The sequence below is a fragment of the Dermochelys coriacea genome, chromosome 17, assembly GCF_009764565.3.
Source record: "Dermochelys coriacea isolate rDerCor1 chromosome 17, rDerCor1.pri.v4, whole genome shotgun sequence".
In the NCBI taxonomy this organism is placed as follows: domain Eukaryota; kingdom Metazoa; phylum Chordata; order Testudines; family Dermochelyidae; genus Dermochelys; species Dermochelys coriacea.
In genome coordinates, this window is record NC_050084.1 from 6,004,770 (window position 1) to 6,024,430 (window position 19,661).

The 19,661-nt window shown below is 41.9% G+C and overlaps 1 protein-coding gene across 1 annotated transcript in view; it reads right to left on the reverse strand.

Moving 5' to 3' along the window:
- TBX4 (T-box transcription factor 4) overlaps positions 1–19,661 on the reverse strand; it is a 59,403-nt gene that overhangs the window by 2,701 nt on the left and 37,041 nt on the right. Inside the window, 3 exon segments of the mRNA XM_043499420.1 lie at positions 1,973–2,214; positions 2,691–2,779; positions 10,117–10,269. Of these exon segments, the coding sequence (XP_043355355.1) occupies positions 1,973–2,214; positions 2,691–2,779; positions 10,117–10,269 (484 nt within the window).

The following is a 19,661-nucleotide window of genomic DNA, read 5'->3' on the forward strand; positions in this document are numbered from 1 at the left end:
TGTGAACAAAGAAATGAGCATTTAGGGAAAGGCTGCCTATGTAACAGCATTTAACATTACATTGTCAAGCCCTCGGAAAGCTTATGGATTCTCCTTAAAAGCATGTGAATCTTGCAATCATTTTACTGGGTTACTTGCAGTGTTATTCAGGCTAATCCAATTAAGCTACTTCATTTTGAAAAACAATATTTAATATTAAAAAGGCATTGCACTATTAATGTTAGTCTAATCCAATCAGCCTTAAAGCATTTTTTGGCTACGTTTATCAGCTTAAATAAATGACCTGGGCTACTACTTTTACAGCTAGAGATTACTTTTCATTCATCCAGATAACTGAGGACCACGACTCTTCTGACAAATTCAAGAAGTCTTTTAAAATGTCTTATCGCAACCTTTCTTCCTGTCCTCACAAAAATTACTATACATTTACCAGGTATTCATGTCAAGGGCTGCAGAAATATTTCAAGATAAAACCAAGGGAGAGTGCTCTGGTAAGGATTTCTGCTATGTGCTGGAGAAGCTGTCTCCTTTCAATGGACTTTGAGTGCTGTGTATGTTGTTTACCAGCATTCTATCATTAGGAACTATTATTTACTGTAGGAGAAGCAGCATACTCTACCAGCAGATATTAAAGTTTTGCATTGCAGTTCTTATTATCTGTGTCTTTAACTTTTCACCAAGGCTGAGATTAATTAGCAGTAAATGAGACATGGTAGTATAAGGATTTTTCTCTGCAAAGCCCTTCCAATTAACTTAAAAACAAAGAATCTGACATGATCCCATCTGATACTGGTCTGAAGGGAGCAGTATGTACTTAAAGGCTGGTTACATTTAAAAGCTGGCTCAGCAGGCAAAGAAAATGTCTACAGCTAGCTCCTGTAATCAAAATAGACCACCATTAAAAAACTTACAAAAGGCTTGATTCTGAAGTGTCGAGCATGTACAACTCCCAGTAATCTCAATGGCAGTTGGAGAAGCTCAGCCCATTTCAGGATCAGGCCTCAGTTGAATAAACTTTCTGATTAAGAATATAAATAGACGTATGTAACTGTTGTATAATTTACCAACATCATCTCACTCCTTTAGACACATGCCATGATGATCTACTTTGCTTGTTTGCTCTATTTTAGGGCCTGAGTCTGTCTGTCTGTCTTTTTTTTATTTTATTTTTTTTTTTACTACATTAAGTTGGGTACTTTAGAAAGCACTACTTTCAATAGTGTTTGCAGGATCAGGACTTAGAGCTCATCTCCAGCCCTCTGGAATCAGCAGAAAGACTTGCACTAATTCCAGTGGGCTTTGGATCAGGCCCCTCACCTGCTCTTCAGGGTGGCAAATGTGAGTTTGTAAAGCACCATAACCACTGTGGCACTATAGACGTGATACATAATAAATAACTGATGGCAATATCCTGTCACCTTTCAGATGACCTGAACTTTATTCCATGAGTAGTACTGGGTTTGTTTCAATGAGACTATTCACACATACTACTCAGTGTGAGTAAAGGTGGTAGAATTGGGCCTCTAGTGTGTCATAAGAGTAGTTTCTAAATTCTCCTTTCTTATAAAATTGATGCACTTCACTGAACACATTTAAAGTGCATAGACAAATGGCACAGATTTAGAGTACAAATGGATTTGCTTGTAGGCTCTAGTTTGAGCTCCGATAATTTAGTACTTAAATTTCCTACATTAATCATGAATGTAGACTTCCAAAATATCACTTCCCTTAGCACCTTAACACCCTTAGCACCTTATTATTCTCAGGGCCTGAATATGCTGACAAAACACTAAGCATTCATAACTTGCAATGGAGGCAACAGGTGCAGAGCACCTTGAAGGATTGTGCTCAAAATACTATCCAATCAGAAGTTCCACTAGTGCTTTGCAATAGACTAGCAGAGCTCTCCTGGCCCTGGAGAGACAGGAAAAGGTGCCAAGTATATGGAGGAAGATCTGTAAAGGTCTGTTACCTCTTCTTTTCAGGCAATGATAAAAGAGCCCTGAATCTCTCTGTGCTGTGAAGGTGTTGAGTGGTAGATCTTGAGTATCCGAAGCAGCAAATGGCATGTGAGCACCATTCTCATATTGATAATGCTGAAGGGTCTGGTGATTCCCATGGAGTGGGTTGACATCTGTTTTTGTTGAAAGCTGGCCATGAGTGGAAACCAACCTCTGCCTCATGATGCTTTTGGAAATCACTGGATATTCTTTGCTGCAGGAGAGAAAAGTTATTTACTAGTTAGATAGCAGTCAGCCCTTGCAAGTCAAAATGCTACTACTTTAGCGTTCCTATAGCACCTTGCAGCCAAGGATTTCAAGGCACTTTAATTAAAAAAAGAATTAACTAAGTTTCACAACCACTATGTGGTGGTAGGTGAGTATTATAACAACTGTATCACAGCTTGAGCCACAGAGAGGTTGAGAATTGTGCAAGGGGTGGCCGAGCTAGGTTTAGAACCCTGGAGCCCCTTGCTCCTAATCATAAGCCCACATTTGCTTTCCCAAAGCCCTGTTACCATATATTATTGGATTGGAACACACACACAAACCCCACTAAATGCAAACACATACTGCATTTAATAGATACATATATAAATACCCATTGCATCAAAGCTCTCAGGCTGCAGCTGTTAGAACTATACTCTGTATTCTAAACAGCTGTCATCTCATTGCTCTTTTTATCCACACCTTTGTAGCCGGGCCACACGCAAATCACTGTCATCACTTCCCCGGAATCCCTTGGCAAATGGGTTGTTTTCAATTTTCAGCTGGGTTATCTTTAAAAGAATGAAACAAAATAGGAGTCAGTTAATAGTGTATCAGAACCACGTGTATGGTTGTGGGACTAGGTTTGTAGATCTGAAAAGATGCATGTAAAAAAGCAGCATCCAGGGGCGTTCAGCGGCTATTTCCTGCACAGCTTCAGTCACCTAAAGATGCTATGGCAGAAGAGGCTCGATCAGTTGAAAGTTAGAGAGGCCTGAGCTGCAAAGTTTGGTTCTGGAGCTGAACTTTCCCTAAAGGCCTTTTTTCCCCCGCCCCCTCCCCAGGGTTGAAGGCAGACGGTTTGGGCTTGAGATAAGGGCACAGTTATCACCCAACCTCAGTTAGGACTGACTGTTTTTATTCATTGACCATCCCCCCTGACTGTCCCCCTGGGACCCCCTATCCAACCCTCCCTGCTCTCCCTGCCCCACATTACCTGTGGGGTGGGGGAAAGGGAGGCTCAGTCCTTTCCCTGCTCGTTTGGCTGCTTTTCCTGGCAGTCAGGCTGGGTTTGGCTGCTGGGGACAGAGGCCAAGCATGCTGGAGGTGGAGGGGGGCCCTGGCTTGCTCTGCCCCTATCCCTGGCAGCAGGGCCTAGGCCCTTGACTGCCTCCCCCGAACTCCCCCTATAGCCGTGCCGCCTGGCTGGAGCTGCTGCCCAGGTGCTCGGAGAACTGTGACTGCGAGGGGCTAGTCTCCACCATGGTGCCGGGGAGTTGAGCTGGCTCCTCTGCAAGCCTGTCGTGACCCTGCTCCCTGGCAAGAGCTTGGGAGCCAGAGTGAAGGGTCCTGCAGGCTGGATGTGGCCCACAGGCCGTAGTTTGCCCCCCTCTGTTCTAGCCCCTTCCGTTATGGCTGAAAAGAATTACTACTGTTAATAGGCTAGCCTTCTCCAGAGACTGAGTCCACCACAGTGATCCTCAGCCTGAAATCCATTTCTGTAACTTCATGAAATTTGCAAAAAATAAAAAAACACAAACTAGAGGAAGTTATGGGGCCTGGTGTAAAATTTCATTTAAAAATATTCCACTCCTCAAGTAAACAAGCCACATCTCTCATCCCCCCCCCCGCCCTCTGCAAACACACACATGAAATTAAAACCGCACACAAGCAAAGGCATAGGAAAGAGTGATGTGCTGCAGGATCGCCTCTAAACTACAGTCTCTCTTAACATGTTTTTTATGGAGAATATGAAGAGACAGCGGGAAGGGCTTCAGAGCTGGGAAATTTCGCATTAACACTCAGAGCAAATCGATTAAAGACCTTAGTAATCACTTTAATGTCTCTTTTATAAACTATATGTACACAGAAATCACTTCATCTAACATGTTATGCAAATACGCAGCAACATACCCTGCTATCTAACAAGTGTACAGCACCACTACCCAACCGATGAGTGAAGAAGAGCTACATCAGGAAGAGTTTATGGAGAGTGACTAGAGCTACCAAAGGTGCTCACTCTTTCCCTCTATCCTTGCGAATAGTGCTATGGAATCTTTAAGGCTCAGAAATGATCAGGCCCTCAGTTTTACTGCTGAAGAAAGAGGGCATCTCCCCCAGCACAGTGCCGGGCCAAGCCCACCTCTGGGGAAAGGCACACAGACAGCCATAGATGAAGGGACCATTATGGTCATCTACGCTGCCGTCACACAGGCCTTAAACGGTCGCTTGGTAATTTCTGCATCAATCAGACTGTGGTTGCACTAGAGCCTATCTTTAAGCCAGACAGCTGAGTGAAAGATTGCAGTTCCACCAGTTCTGTCTTCCCCTGTAATTTGTTCTAATGGTGTTTCAATAGCTATAGAGTCACCAAACCTAATTCTTACAGCACCTGGCCTTTTCCTTGGTGACCCCTCAGGGCCCCATTCAGGCTTAAACTCACACTTGATGATGATAAACTCCAGGTGATAAAACCAACCTTGTACACCGAAGCAGCTGCACTGTGGAGTCTTGTGTCTGATGGTAGTTGTTTGGCTCAGCGCTTCTATGAGTTACAGTGATTGCTTGGACTTTTAGAAAACCACCACAATCCACATCGTTTAGCTTTTTCAGGCAGGAGCACTAGAAATTCTAACACAAGCTGTTTTTGCTCTGGTTGCTAAAACCATAACCATGCGCAAGTAGATGGAGGCTTTTCAGTTCACAAAGGCATGCTTCTGCCCCCTTGTATTCAACTTAATTAAAAATACTCATAACCTGGATTTGCCTAAGCTAGTCATGAAAACAAGGCTTTGATGAAAAAAACTCAGCCAGCCTTGGAGCTGTTGAATAACGCTATTGCCTTCCCTGGGTTTACACCATTGTAATGTAACACAAAAAAAACCCCTTGGCCTTAGTGTAGATGTTGAGATGCAGTGTGCAGGGAAGGGCTCAGAGCCTTGGATCTAGCTCAAGCCCAAACACCTATACTGCTGTTGCAAGCATGAATCAGGTGACCTGCCACTCCGGGGCGGGGGTTTTAAATTTTACCCATAGTCTGAGCCGAGAGGAGGTTTGCCCCAAAGTCATCTGGCCGTAACTTTCATGCCAGTACCTTAATGTTTCCTCAAGGAACAATAAAACTCCTTATATAACAGACCAGCTAGCTGCTTTGTGTGCGCACGCCCACATCTAGCAGATCATGCACAGAAGGACGCTTTGCATGGGAAGAGCTTTTAATAACTTTCCTACTGATTTGAAGCAGCCCCTGGAGCATTGATACTCAACCACCTTTGGTTAATACCAACTTTAAGTGGCTCTGAAGATGTGGTGGCAGCAAACGTGTCAAAGAAATGTGTGTTTTAAAACACTGAAATCATCCCTATAAAACAATGGGCCTGCTGCTGCATCAATGGCACAACTCCCAGTGATTTCAGCAGGAGTAAGGCAGCGCTCATCTCCCAGGCCTCAGGAGCTCCTCTCTTGTGGATCACATGTAACATGATACCAAGGAAATAAAAATATCTAAGAAATAGAGACTGAATGCTAAACAAAACAACTGTGAATTACAAGGCTATAAAGCTTTCGTCACTGATGTCCTCACTCGCATTAGGGCTTGCAGTTCACACTTGCTAGTTGGTCTTTCCTCTTCCCTGCGCCCACACAGAACACTTGAATCTTATCAGGGTTTTTCCCCCCACTCCTTTAATTTTTCTGCTTCCCATCATCTATGTTCTTGGATTCTCCGGCTGTCTCCTACCTTTTCCCTCTTGTAATAAAGTTCAGTCTCCTCATCAAGTTTCCCCACAGTCCCTTCACCTGCCTAAATCTCTACATTCATTTACTCTCCCCACCCCTGCTCTAATAGTCTCTCAATTCTCTTGCTTTTGTACACGCTTTGTTTCTTCCTGCTATTCACCCTGAAGCTCATAGGGGTGGCCTTCCAAGTCCCCCCTTAAGCCGCACTGTTCTTGTGCCCGATCCTTCAGCTTTTGCCTTCTAACATTGTCAGCTCCATGGGGAAGAGACCGTTTAGTGCTGTGTTTGTCAAACCCAAAGTACATCTCGAACGTTAGAGCAACAATGAGGCACAGTGGTGGAATCTTTGCGACACGCTCAGATGAAAGGCACGAACCTTTTGAAAATAACTATTCTCAAGGGTTGCTTTCTCTGACTCAGCCTGCCTAGCCTCATCTCTTCCATCTCGGCTCCTCCAAACACATAGTAACAACTGTCTGCTCTTCCTCTGCTTCCCACCCACTGAAAACTGATATAATTACCACCAGATTATTTATTATCAGAATACTGATGCAGGGACTCTGGAAGTGGGCATAATGCATCTCTTCGCAAAGGGTGTGTGCATGCACCCCCAACCCACATTACCCCCTCTTTGATGCCAACTTTATACAAGTCTAAGAAATGCCCTAAACAGACAGGCGGCCCTGAGTTAATGTGCTGTTATGGTAACACAAGACCAATACTCAACCTCTTCTTCTCATCCATTTGATTGCAAATGAAAATATGAATAATTTCCATGCAGAGGGAGTGATAATGTGCAAAGGCTATTGCTGGTGTGAAGGGAGCGTACACATATACCATGGCCTTGAACTCCAGCCATTCCTACAATGTACTCTCTCTCTGACATGGGGCAGAATCCAGGTAGCCAGCTCCCACCCTCCCCTGCCTGCTATTGGTTGGCTAAGGGGTTTCTGGCAACTACCTGGACCATCCAGCATTTGGCTCTTTCCAAAAATGTTGCTCTAAATAGCATCTGTACTTTCAATAATGGTTTAAAAATTTGAACAGAATGAAGATTATAAAAGAACTTCTCTCCCCCAGCATAATGGATTGGCTGCTATTTGTAATCAAAGAAGGGATGCGTCAGTCCGTGAACGTAGCCAGCATTGGATGCCACTTTCAATAGCTGTCAGGATCTGCTCTATGCAGACTGTAAACTGAGCCTAGCATGATATTATTGGCTCCATTTTGGATGGAGTCAGTGCTCTCTTTTTTGATTCATTAGTGGATTCTGTGAAAGCCTAACAGGCATCTGAGGAACCACAAGACACTTAGGGCCTTGCCTGCCTTCCCCCTCCACAGACCAACATGAAGCCACATAAGCCTTAATTTAATTTCTTTGATGCTGTAACATGGAGCCTGACTTGGTTCTGCTTCAGTCACAACACATTTTTAAACAAGCTCCTTTTGGCAGCAGAAATAATATTTTCCATTGCATTCCTGTTATTCTTTTTCTTCAAAGTAATTTGAGACTACTGTTAGGTAGAGATACATGGGAGCTCAAATATTAATGCTTTGGGGTTGAAATTTCCCCCCACTTCAGTGCAAAACCTTTGGCATGTAGGGTGAAATCCTGGCCCCACTGAAGTGGATGGAAGTATTGCCACTGACTTCAACAAAACAAGGATTTCCCCAAAAGTGGGGTAAATATACCAGGAAAGCTCTACGGCCTAGATCTGTGTGCATGCAGAGTGGAGCTGGGGATTTTACCCATATTATGCTCATTTCAACTTCATATTCAACTGTGAAATCAATTCTCTTTCAGAGACGCCACCATTATTAATAAGTGCACCTTGGGCTAGCTGAATATTTCTTAAGCCAAGGAGGTTGGCAATTGGCTGAAATCTGGAAAACAGACCATTGATGTGCAATTCCTGTGGTTCTGGGGGGTTTCATTATCTATGCCAGAAAGGTTGGTTTCTAATGAAGAATGTATATTTTTAGTTAGCACTGTGAGATGGTGATTTGCTCAAGGCCCCACACTGAGTCCATGGCAGAGCAGAGATTAGATCACAGGAGTTGCTGGCTCCTAGTCCTTACGCTGCTGTGCAGCAGGTCTGCACTACCTAGGTTCTGGGGGGCCTCAGGTTAAAATCCAGGCAGTGCCAGATAGCCCTTTATTCTTTTAGGAAGGCATATAGAGTTCCATTTGTTTTACTCTGTCATAACATTTCAGAGGCGACATTAAAGAAGCGCCTGTCACTGGCATGGGGGGAGAAAGTCAGATTTTTAAGAGTTCAGCTCTCCCCAGCTGCGATAGTTCTCCATGTAACTGCTACAGGCCAAGTTCTTTTGAAAATCTGGCCATAAAGATCCCTTGGCTCTTTTCCTAACAGTTTGTCCTGGTGAATTTACTTCCAGCCACATCACTATGTTGTGTGCTGTACAGCCGTTAGCTACCAGCCTTCCGCCCCAGAAGTGGCTGCATGTCAGTTATATTGTAAGTATATGAAGCACAGAGGGCTCCTTCAGGAGGAAAGGCGTTATTGACGTAAAATATTAAGAGTAGCTATTAAACAAGCTCTTCAGTGCCTTTCTGGTTAACCGTGTTTGGGCTACTGCTCCTTTCACATTTACAGTCACAAGTTTGTAGCTGGGATCCATATTAGCGTTCAGCTGAGGCTCTGTTTTGCTTTGACACACGCAGCCATGTTTCCAGTGTGATTCTTCGCCCTAGCTCGGTAACTGCATAGGATTCCGGCCTTCAAATGCAAAATAAAAATTGCCTCCTACTCCGATGATGAAAAGATTTAAACAGACCAAAGGTGGGGAGGCATCTCACATATGGTTGGGGCAATCTCCTTCTGTAGGAGGAGTCTATATCTTGACACACAGTGCAGATTTCATATTCACTGACACAGGCAGGCCTTTAACAAAACTCAGTTAAGCCTAATACATCCCTATGGAGGTAGACAAGTATCCTCATCTCTGTTTTACAGATAGGAAACCTATAGTATTTATAGATAGCAAATCACTAGCAGACCACCGAATAGAACCTAGGAGGCTGAATTCCCCATCCCCGCTCTTGCTCCTGCACGCACTGCTGAGAGCCGTGGGAAGGTGGCAGCTGACCGGCTGCGCCGTTGGCTATCCTGCCTGGTGATTACAAAATCTCAAAATCTGTTGCCTCCTACCCCTTTGTTTTGTTGGCCTCGTCGGGAGAGGAGACCGCCTCAGATAACCAATCGCGTCTGCCCCAGTGTTCTTTCCCCATAAGCACTGCCTCTGCCCAGGTTACAAACACAACAAGCCCCACTAGACGTGCATTCCTGGCACTGCAGGAAAACCTGTTTGAACAAATGTGCTGGGAATGACAGGGCCATTTGTGTAAGAATATGATCCCCCTGCTCCATCTCTGGACAGCTTCAGCTTACACTGACATGGTCTCCAAGGGCTAAATAAGGGGGAGGAATAGAGTAAAAGAATGTGTATTAAGTAATTGGTCACATTCCTCTCTCTCTTCTCCAATCAGCTCATTCTCTTCTCTTCATATGTTGTTTGGCACCTTCCACTTCTCCCCGTTACAGATGGGACCACACCAAATTTTGTCACTCCCCTCCTGCTCCAACCCCATCCAACACCAAACCTTCCACTAATCCATTACGTGCAGCTGAACTAAAAACCTTTGTATTTTATATTCCCCAAAAAACAAAACATGCACACACAAACCCACCTTCCCTCATATCCTAACCACAAGTCAGGCTCTGAGCTGCATTTTTATGGTCGCATTCCTTATATGTCTCACTAAATATATATACTGTAATTACTTTTCACTGGAGATTTATGAGCCAGCTTTACTGGTCACTCAGATTTGCTTGCTGTTGTGAATGACATTTGAGCGTTTATGAGCTCTCAGATTCATTAGTTACAATATTGGCAGAGATTGCCAAGATATTTTTACCCAATACATTTTTCATGCATCTCCTTAGCTGCCTCCCCTTAGCTTCGCCAGTCTTGCTAACCAATCGCTGTGCTTGGCCATTTCCTGCTGCACAACTGCATCATTAAACACTGTTCCTCAGTGCCCATAACGGTAACACTGTGCTTGTTCCTATCAGTTCATTTCAGTCTTCAGTGCAGGTCTGCAAAAATTACTCAAAGCTAAAGCACCTTTTGCTGCAAAGCACCATACCTTGTGATTCTGATAGGAGGTCACCGATATAAAGGATGTTTCTGGAAACACATGTGTGCAGAATGCTGTATTCTTAGACCCAAAGGCGTTGTTTTCATCTGCTTTCACAATGTGCAGTCTCGGCTGGTATTTATGCATCGAATTAAGAATAATCTGAAAAACAAATAAAGTTTGTTAAAAATAGTCATAACCGTTCAGTTGGCATCAATAATGGAATAAGTGAATGCAGTAAAATAGTACACAAACAGCTCCAGCTGTGTGCTTTGATTTCAGAGAGAAATAAATAAATAAATATAACAGATTGGTGTGTGGTCCAGAAACACGCTTTAGAAATACATTACTGTACTTAACATCCAGGACTGTGGTGCATCAGCGGATCTGCCTGTGGAGCTAAGGACCAGGGAAACATGGGGGCTACAGATCAGGACTGAGGTGTATCAACAGAGCTGTATGGGGAATCCCTAGAGCGTCAAGATTTGCTGCAGATTGAGCTGTATTGACAAACCTGTCTGGGGAAGCTAACTCAGCAGCTCACCTTTACGCTTGTCTCAATCCAGCATCAGCAGCCCTTCACAAGCACTATATTTACTCATGTTACAAATAAGTGACTATATTGGTTGCTGCCTTTAGTGCCAAAACATCCCTCCTCTGTTTTCTCCTTTATTACGCACCCCCCCTTGCCTGTCATCTTGGTGCAAGGCTTATTCTCTATCATTGTCCCAGGGGGCCCATTCATCTCTAATGGGAGAGTGAGTCCCCACCCCCACCGTCTTTTCAAAATCCTTATTCCTTGCCACAAACACTGGTGCCCAAAGCTGCCTGTGAATGGCAAGGAGCTGGCCTGTTCTATATGGAGAAGCAAAAGATGCTGGTTCCACTCCCTTTGGGATCTGCTGGTTTGGTTGGCAAAACTTTCAGACTTTGTGCCCTTCAGTACTGACATGTGCAGCAAAAAAACCAAAAGCAAATTTCAGACAAAGCAGCAGGTACCATATGGGGCTTTAAAGTCTCCTCATCTGGCTGCACATAACTCTGCCCACAGTAGCTGGCTGCATCATATACCATTTAAATGTAATTTTTATTGTTGACATTTTCCAGACAACCTTCCCTCTCCCCCGTCGCAGAAGAATGAGGAATTTTTGGCATTTTATCAGCTTTGCGTCATTTCTCTTAACCGTTTTGTTGCTATGTTGCAGGGCTTTGAGGTGAGAGGCTCAGTTTATGGCTTGGTTTGTTGTCTTTGCTGTCCCTTCAGGAATCAACCACTGGAAGCACAAATCCATAGAGAAGCATGGGCAGAGAGCTGAGGCTTTCATGAAGAGAAGGTTTTTAATTATTAGTCATCAGAGATGAGCTGAAGCTGCAAAATCCAGTTTAGATCTGAACTTTCCTCAAATCAAGAGTGTTCTGATTCAAAGACTCAGTTCAGTTCAAGCTCCATAATCCCCATTTTACAGCTCCATAGAGCGCAAGGCCTGAAGGGACCATTATGATCATCTGGTCCAACCTCCTGGCTAACACAGGCCGTAGAACGTCTGTGAAGTTCTGTTTCTGACGGCACAGAGAGGCGAAGTGACTTGCCCATATCACACAGTACGTTAGTGGCAGAACCAGGAATAGAACTTGAAACTGGGATTTTTCAAAGGGGAAAAACTAGGGACCCAACTCACATTACATTTGGGGCTCCTTTGAAAAGCCAAGCCTAGAGCTCCTGACTCCCGCTCCAGTGCCTTATCCACTAGGCCATGCTATCTCTCTTATAAGGCATATTTCAATGCCATGCTTGAACCCAACTAGAACAAAGCCAAGGCAACATCTAAAGCCAGTATTAATCTGTTGGAGACCCTGATGAAGCATTCAGAGTCTCAACAGAGAAGGATATTTTAGAGAGACTCCGAGGGATACTGTTGTATCCATAAACCTGTCTAGAGGTTCACTTCCAAACACAAACTCCATTATTGCTTAAACTGCCCCATCTCACTTACAAGGTTTTGCATTTTTGTCCCTTGCTGCACCAATCTGAAAATCCACCACTGCTCAGGAAAATAAAAAGACCTTATAGTGTGCAGACCATGAAAGGAAACAGCTTTAGATTTGCCAACTCAAAGCAGAATGGTGATCCCTTAACATGAAGTGTGCTGAATATACACGAGAAATGCAGAGGGTGGAGGTTAACTTGATTTAGTCAGTGTATAAGGACATGAATGAGGAGCAGCTTTCAGCAGAGAGCAGAAAAGCACAAAATCCAACAGCACAGAAGGGAAATTTGCCATTTTCTTGATTAAAAAAAAAAGAATGTTTAAAAAAAGTTTTTTTTAAAAAGCAGTTTTTCATGGCCAAAGGACAAATTATACCTGCAAAAACTGCCATTTGTGTTTGCCAAAAATCTGAGGCTAAAAAGAAATGCCTTTTCATTCTCTTTTTTCCGCTCACTCTCTCTTTTTTTTATCATTATGGCATCACTGAAAAATACATTCACTCATAACTCTAGCTGTAAGCACATTTATTAAATACCATCTCACATGTTATTATGCAGCAAGGTATCCTATGTGATTACAGAGGTGCTTCACATTGAATTACAAGGTACTGGTAGAGAAGCAGGAGTTTAAGTGAATTATTGTCTCACCAGAATGTGAATTCAGTTAACCCTCCCTCTTGAAAACATATTTGAAACCAGTCTATTACATCTTTACCATTCCCCTGTATCTACATGATGCTAGAATCTAACAAGAATTTACAAGGTGCTGAATGCTCAGCCAGTTGAGAGGTCTGATTTGGCCTTATGCCCCTTACTCCTTTATAACACTCATGGTATCCCTGTCAGTCAAATGTTTTAAAGCCTGAGATTTTGTTCCAACATGCCAAATTACCAACTGATGCCTCTTGTGGTTACAGGAAGACAACCACAAACCAGATATGACACAGTGAGGTAGAATAGTCAGCAGTTCAAATTAGAGACCAAAAAAAGGAAAATCATCATTACACTTCTGGTACTGCCAACGTTTCCAGAGCCTCATCCCCTTCTCTGAAGCTGTGCATGCATGAGGTTTTGGATGCATCATTTTTTTCCTCATCAAAAAGTTTTGCATGTACAAAAGTATGGAGTTGTGCATGCAGGTCGTATTTGCAAACACACAAATATTCCTTACTTGTATGTGCATCACCCCCTGAAAAAACTTAAGCATGAAAAACTGCACATCTGAAAACTTAGGGCCTGCCTCTATAAGCAGTTAGCACGTGGCAAGCTGGGTGTAAATCTACCTCGCACTAGCCTGCTGTGTGCCTACTGTCTGTGTGGACTCCGCTACTGTGTACTAAAAATGATGTAACGTGCTTTGATCTGTTCCCATTTCAAAGCTTGGCAGATCAAAGCACACTAAGGCACTTTTTGTGCATCGTAACAGAGTCCATACAGACAGTTGGTGCACAGCAGGCTAGTGCGAGATAGATTTACTCCCTAGCTTGTCATGAACTAATTGTTTGTATGGACAATCCCTTAGGTACCGAAAACTCAGACCATGATATTAGCAGCTGCTATTGAAAATACAGTCTTATGTCATTGTCTAAAAATGCTCAAAATGAATGTAAGAAAATGCTACTCCTATGACTAATATCAGTGAAAATACTAATCTAAAGAGTCATATCACGAATAAGGAATAACTGAATTGATAAGACAGAGCAGATAACATATTATGGATGATGCATATCGGAAGCATTGTCTAAGTTTTCAGCATTAAACAGAGTGAGGACTTTTACAGGTGGAATTCCAACTCACTGGATGATCTTAGGCAATTCTCTTAAGAACTTTTTGCCTTAGTTTTCCCAACAGGGGATGATAATACTGAAATGTTCTCTTACTATTTTGTAAGTAGGTTGTGAGATTAAATGTTTGCAAAATGTAAAACATTATAATGTATATTTTTGAAAATTATCTTTGCAGATCATTACACATATCGTTAACTGAAATATTAGTTAGTTCCCAACAAAAAAAAAAAAGTGTGTTTACATTACTGTCTGGAATTGTTAAAAATTGAGAGAGAAATATTTGTAAGTCTATATGAATAAAACATTAGTCCAACAAGTTGAAAAACAGCACTTCTTAACTAGCATTCCAACATGCTATGCTACTAACTGTAAATGTCTTGCTATATAAATACTGGATTTTACTCTTATCTTGATTAAATTGGTTGCTATCACTTTGAATTAAATGTGCCGTTGATCTTGTTACCCATTTGTCCACAAGGAAGCACAATCCAGCTTACATGGTACATAGTCACACTTGACGGTTCAGAGCTATGCTGTATTTATTGTACTATTATCTTATTTAAAAAAATTCAAATTCAGGTTAACTAAAGTCAGATCACTAAAGCCATATTTGGATATCTGACATTAGCTTGATTATGTATCCACAGTGAGGTTAACGGGAGACCCATTTACTCAGCATCTGTGAAAAATCAAGTCATTTTTATTTGGGTGCCTAAATCTAGAAAATTGTGGGTGGGATTTTCAAAGAGATGCAAGTGAATAGGTGCTTTTTTGACCTATTAAGAAAGAGGCACATAGGTGATCTTGAAAATCCTACTTACAGTTGCCGAACTTTAGCCACTTAAATTCTAAACGTTGAGCTGTCAATTCGTACAGGTCATTTTAGTCACCAATATAATATACTGTCTATTTATTTAGGGATTCGTATGGTCCCCGTCACTGCAACATCCATGGTTGCTTGGAAAACCAAGAAAAGGCTGATTGATGCACAGTCTCAGATACACCATTCTTTCAGAAAACAAAATGGCTGACTCAGCATGCACATGTTGGGCCTTTAGTGAGACCAGGGTCAGGTCCTCTTATTCAGAGTGTTTTACAGGTACATATGATCACATTCATATCTTTTAATAAAGCATATAGGGACAATTACCTCCCTGGTATAAGTCCATCGCCACGAGGGGTGAACATGGTGTACAGTGACTTGTGTTCTTCAGTATGAGAAACATTACCATTGGCAACAGAAAAACTTTCCTGAACTGTGGACTCATGCTCAAAGTTGGTCACAATCCCAATAACCTTTCTATCATTTGGGCAATATTTTACAGCCATTTGCTTCAAAGACAAGGTTTTTGGGGTTTTTTTGTTGTTGTTTTTTTTAAAATACACACACACACACACACACACACACGTAATGCTGTGAGTCATACTCCCTCTGTGCCAGTGCTTAAGCTGTGTGCTAAAGTGGACATTTTACACACACGTATCAAGAGTCATATCAATTTTATAGTCTCCCAGCCTAGCATTCAGTGAGCCTTTCATGACAAAGATTTATTTCAACTCCTGAAAACAATAGGAGCTTAAGCAAATGTCTTTTTTTCCCCTCTCCCATGCACTGATCACATGGTTGGCAGCTGGAATTTAAACTTTAATATGGCTTAATTAAATAATCTTTTTCTTGCATTCTCTAATCAAAAGCAACAAATGGCAAAAACCAAATGGCATCATTTTCTCCATTCAGTTTATTTTCCTCTAGAAAAAACACCACTTTGGGGCCTAACCCTGCAAGATGCTAAGTCGCATCAGTGCCAAGACTTGAAGGTGTTTGGCACTTTGTAGGGTTGGGCCCATAGAGTGACAGCTTGGGTATACATGGGACCTGCTCGCTGTAACGCAAACTTTCCTTCAACTCATTGTAAAATGTATTTAACTTTCACATGACATTTTGGGAGTTGATTTAACAGAGCCTGCTGTTTCTCCAAGGTATCAGGTATCATATGATGCAGGGGTCGTCATGGCAATTGCCCTTTTTATATTGAATAGTAAATAGCTACGTAAAAGCCACATAATTTTATGGTTGGTCCCTGGGGATCATGCAATTAATGTCAAATCTTTCATTTTAATGTAGTTTTTGTTTCTTTTCTTCCTTCTATTCTCTTTGAGCATTAGAGCAAAGGAGGAACCATGTTCTTCAATGTTTGTCTAATTAAGTTGGGCCTCAAATAGGTATGAAATAAAAGTGACCCTTTTCGTTTGTGCATAAAGAAAAACGGTGTTTAAACAAATCAGAGAGGGTCCAGCACAGAACACAAAAAACAGGCCACAGCTCTGCACCAAACTTAGCATATACCAAGAGAAAGTCAGTATTTATGCCTCTCTCTCTTTTCCTAACCTGAGTGCCTCCCATGAGTGATAAAAAGTTGGTGGCCCCCAGGTTTGGAAGTAATCGGGGCTGGTCTATCGGAAGCTCTCCAGGTGATAAACTTCAACTTAGGCCATCTTTAGCCTACATATTTGCTGGACAAACAGGGTATTTGTCATCCTCTGCTGAATTACTTTTGCTGCACAGAGCATGGCAGACTTGAGAATGACTTTCCTGCCCTTTTTTTTTTAATCACTCAATGCAAGTCATTTATGAATATTTATGGTGCAGGAAAATGAAGTTGGTCACTTTGAGGAGCTGCTCATTTAAGTGAACTTACCAGCATTTATTGAAAAAACAAACAAAACTAATCACCAAAATATCAAGCTGTGCTTGGTGTCTTCTGGGGCTGCCTTCTCAAGTCCTAACGTTACCTTTCAGCTACTCGTACAGCTTTTACAACACCTGATTCCGCAGGGTGTCAAGAGCATCTTGAGAAATGCTGATTTGCTAGCTATTAATGGGTTCATGAGGGTGCTCAGCAGTTCTCACACCTCTTAGCATCCAGCCCAGTGTGAATCTTGGTTCCCCCAAGATACCTAGGTACACCATTCAGAATGTGAGCCAGATGTAGTTATGTAAAAGCAATCTACTTCAACCCGCCACATAACCAACTGGAAATTAAATACCATTCACCTTGGAATAGGTGCAGTCTCTACTGATCTTGAGCTTTCAGACCTGAAATATGCCTAAGCAAAGTGTTTACAGAAAACTCTCTGTTCAGATTTTAACATAAATCAATAAAAACATCCCTAAAACAAACTAAACCAGCTCTCAATTCTACTCATTAAAAGAGGTTTTTAATTACATGAAAATCAAAACCGAATTCTTCAAAAGGGAAACCATGGACAAGATTTCTAAGTTTAAAAAAATAGCACAAGCATGTAAGGACAAAATCAGAAAGGCGAAGGCACAAACTGAGGTACACCTAGCAAGGAACATAAAAGGCAATAAAGAAGAAAAGGTTCTTTAAACATGTTAGGAGCAAGAAGAAGATGAAGGAAAGTGTAAGTCCTCTACTTAGCTAGGAAGGAGAGCTAATAACATCAATAAGGCTGAAGCACTTAATGCTTATTTTGCTTCAATCTTTGCTAAAAAAAGATAATGGAGAAAGATACCCAGCACAATTAATATTAACCACAACGGAGAAGGAATGCATGCTAAAGTAGGGGAAGAACAGGTTAAAGAATATTTAGAGATGTGTAGTTAAGTCGGCAGGGCCTGATGAAATTCATACTGGGGTACCTCAGGAACTAGCTGAAACAATCTTGGAAGTGTTAGCAATTATCTTTGAGAACTCATGAAGGATGGGTATGGTCCCAGAGGCCTACAGAAGGGCAAACATAGCATCCATCTTTAAAAGGGGGAACAAAGAGGACCCTAGGAATTATGCACCACTCAGCCTAATTTTGATACCGGGATAGATACTGGAACAAATTATTAAACAATCAGTTTGTAAGCGCCTAGAGGATTATAGTGCTATAAGGAATAGCCAGCATACATTTGTCAAGAAGAACTCATGCCATACCAAATTTTCTTCTTTGACAAAGTTTCAGGTCTAATGCATAGAGTGGAAGCATTTCTTTATATCTTTATAAGTGGATGCACAACTAGTTGAAAGAACTTACTCAAATAGATCTCTGCACCTTGAAGTCTTTAAACCATGATTTGAGGACTTCAATAGCTCAGACATAGGTGAGGTTTTTTGCAGGAGTGGGTGGATGAGATTCTGTGGCCTGCATTGTGCAGGAAGTCAGATTAATGATCATAATGGTCCCTTCTGACCTTAATGTCTATGAGTCAAAGTAGGAGGGTGTATCCAGTGGGATCATATAGGGTCAGTCCTGAGTCTGGTACTATTCAATATTTTCATTAATGACTTAGATACTGGAGTGGAGAATACACTTATAAAATGTGCAGATGACACCAAACTGAGAGGGGTTGCAAACACTTCGGAGGACAGGATTAGAATTCAAAAAGATCTTGAGAAAATAGAGAATTGGTCTGAAATCAACAAGATGCAATTCAATAAAAATAAGTGCAAAGTACTTCATTTAGGATGGAAAAAAATTAATGCACAAATACTAAATGGCAAATAACTGGCTAGGAGGTAGTACTGCTGAAAAGGATCTGGGGATTATAGCAGATCACAAATTGAATGCGAGTCAACAATGTGATGCAGTTGCAAAAAAGCCTAATAAGATTCTGGGGTGTATTAGCAGGAGTGTTATACAAGACACAGGAGATCATTGTCCCACTCTACTTGGCACTGATGAGCCCTCAGCTGAAGTATTTGGTCCAATTGCATGCACCACACTTTAGGAGAGATGTGGACCAATTGGAGAGAGTCCAGAGGAGAGCAACAAAAAATGATAAAAGGTGTAGGAAAGCTGACCTCTGAGAAAAAGGTTAAAAAAAATCATCACGTTTAATCTTGGGAAAAGATGACTGAGGGAGAACCTGATAACAGTCTTCAAATATGTTAAAGGCTGTTATAAAAAGGACAGGTTTCAGAGTAGCAGCCGTGTTAGTCTGTATTCGCAAAAAAGAAAAGGAGTACTTGTGGCACCTTAGAGACTAATAAATTTATTAGAGCATAAGCTTTCGTGAGCTACAGCTCACTTCAAAATGCATCCGATGAAGTGAGCTGTAGCTCACGAAAGCTTATGCTCTAATAAATTTGTTCGTCTCTAAGGTGCCACAAGTACTCCTTTTCTTTTTATAAAAAGGACAGTGATCAGTTGTTCTCCATGTCCACTGACGGTAGAGCAAGAAGTAATGGGCTTAATGTGCAACAAGGGAGATTTAGGTTAATTATCAGGAAAAGCTTTCTAAGAATAAGGGTCGTTAAGCTCTGAAATAGTTTTCCAAGGGAGGTTATGGAATCCCTGTCATTGGAGGTTTTAAGAACAGGTTGGACAAATGCCGGTCAGGGATGAGCTAGGTTTACTTGGTCCTGCCTTCAGCACAAGGCTCTGGACTGAATGACCTCTCGAGGTCCATTCAGCCCTACATTTCTATGAGTCTATGATTTTTGTGAAGGTTCTAGTTTCAGTGAATTCACCCTGATCTGAACCCTCATGCCCCAAACAACAGCGCAGAGCATTGTTGCCATTGAACATAAACCACACATTTTCACTCAAGGTTTTTATAGTGCATACTTCAGTGCTACAAAAAAATCCATCACCTATTGCCTGCTTTACTTCTTAAACATGTGTGCGCCCCCAACAACTCTTTTTCTTTTGTTCAGCTCTTTCAAAGGCCTCTTTGCTTCCCTGGCCTGCTGTAGACCTCACAGTTATTTTTAAAATGTCCCTGAAAGTTGAGCTGGGATAAAATACACTCCAGCATAAAAAGCAAG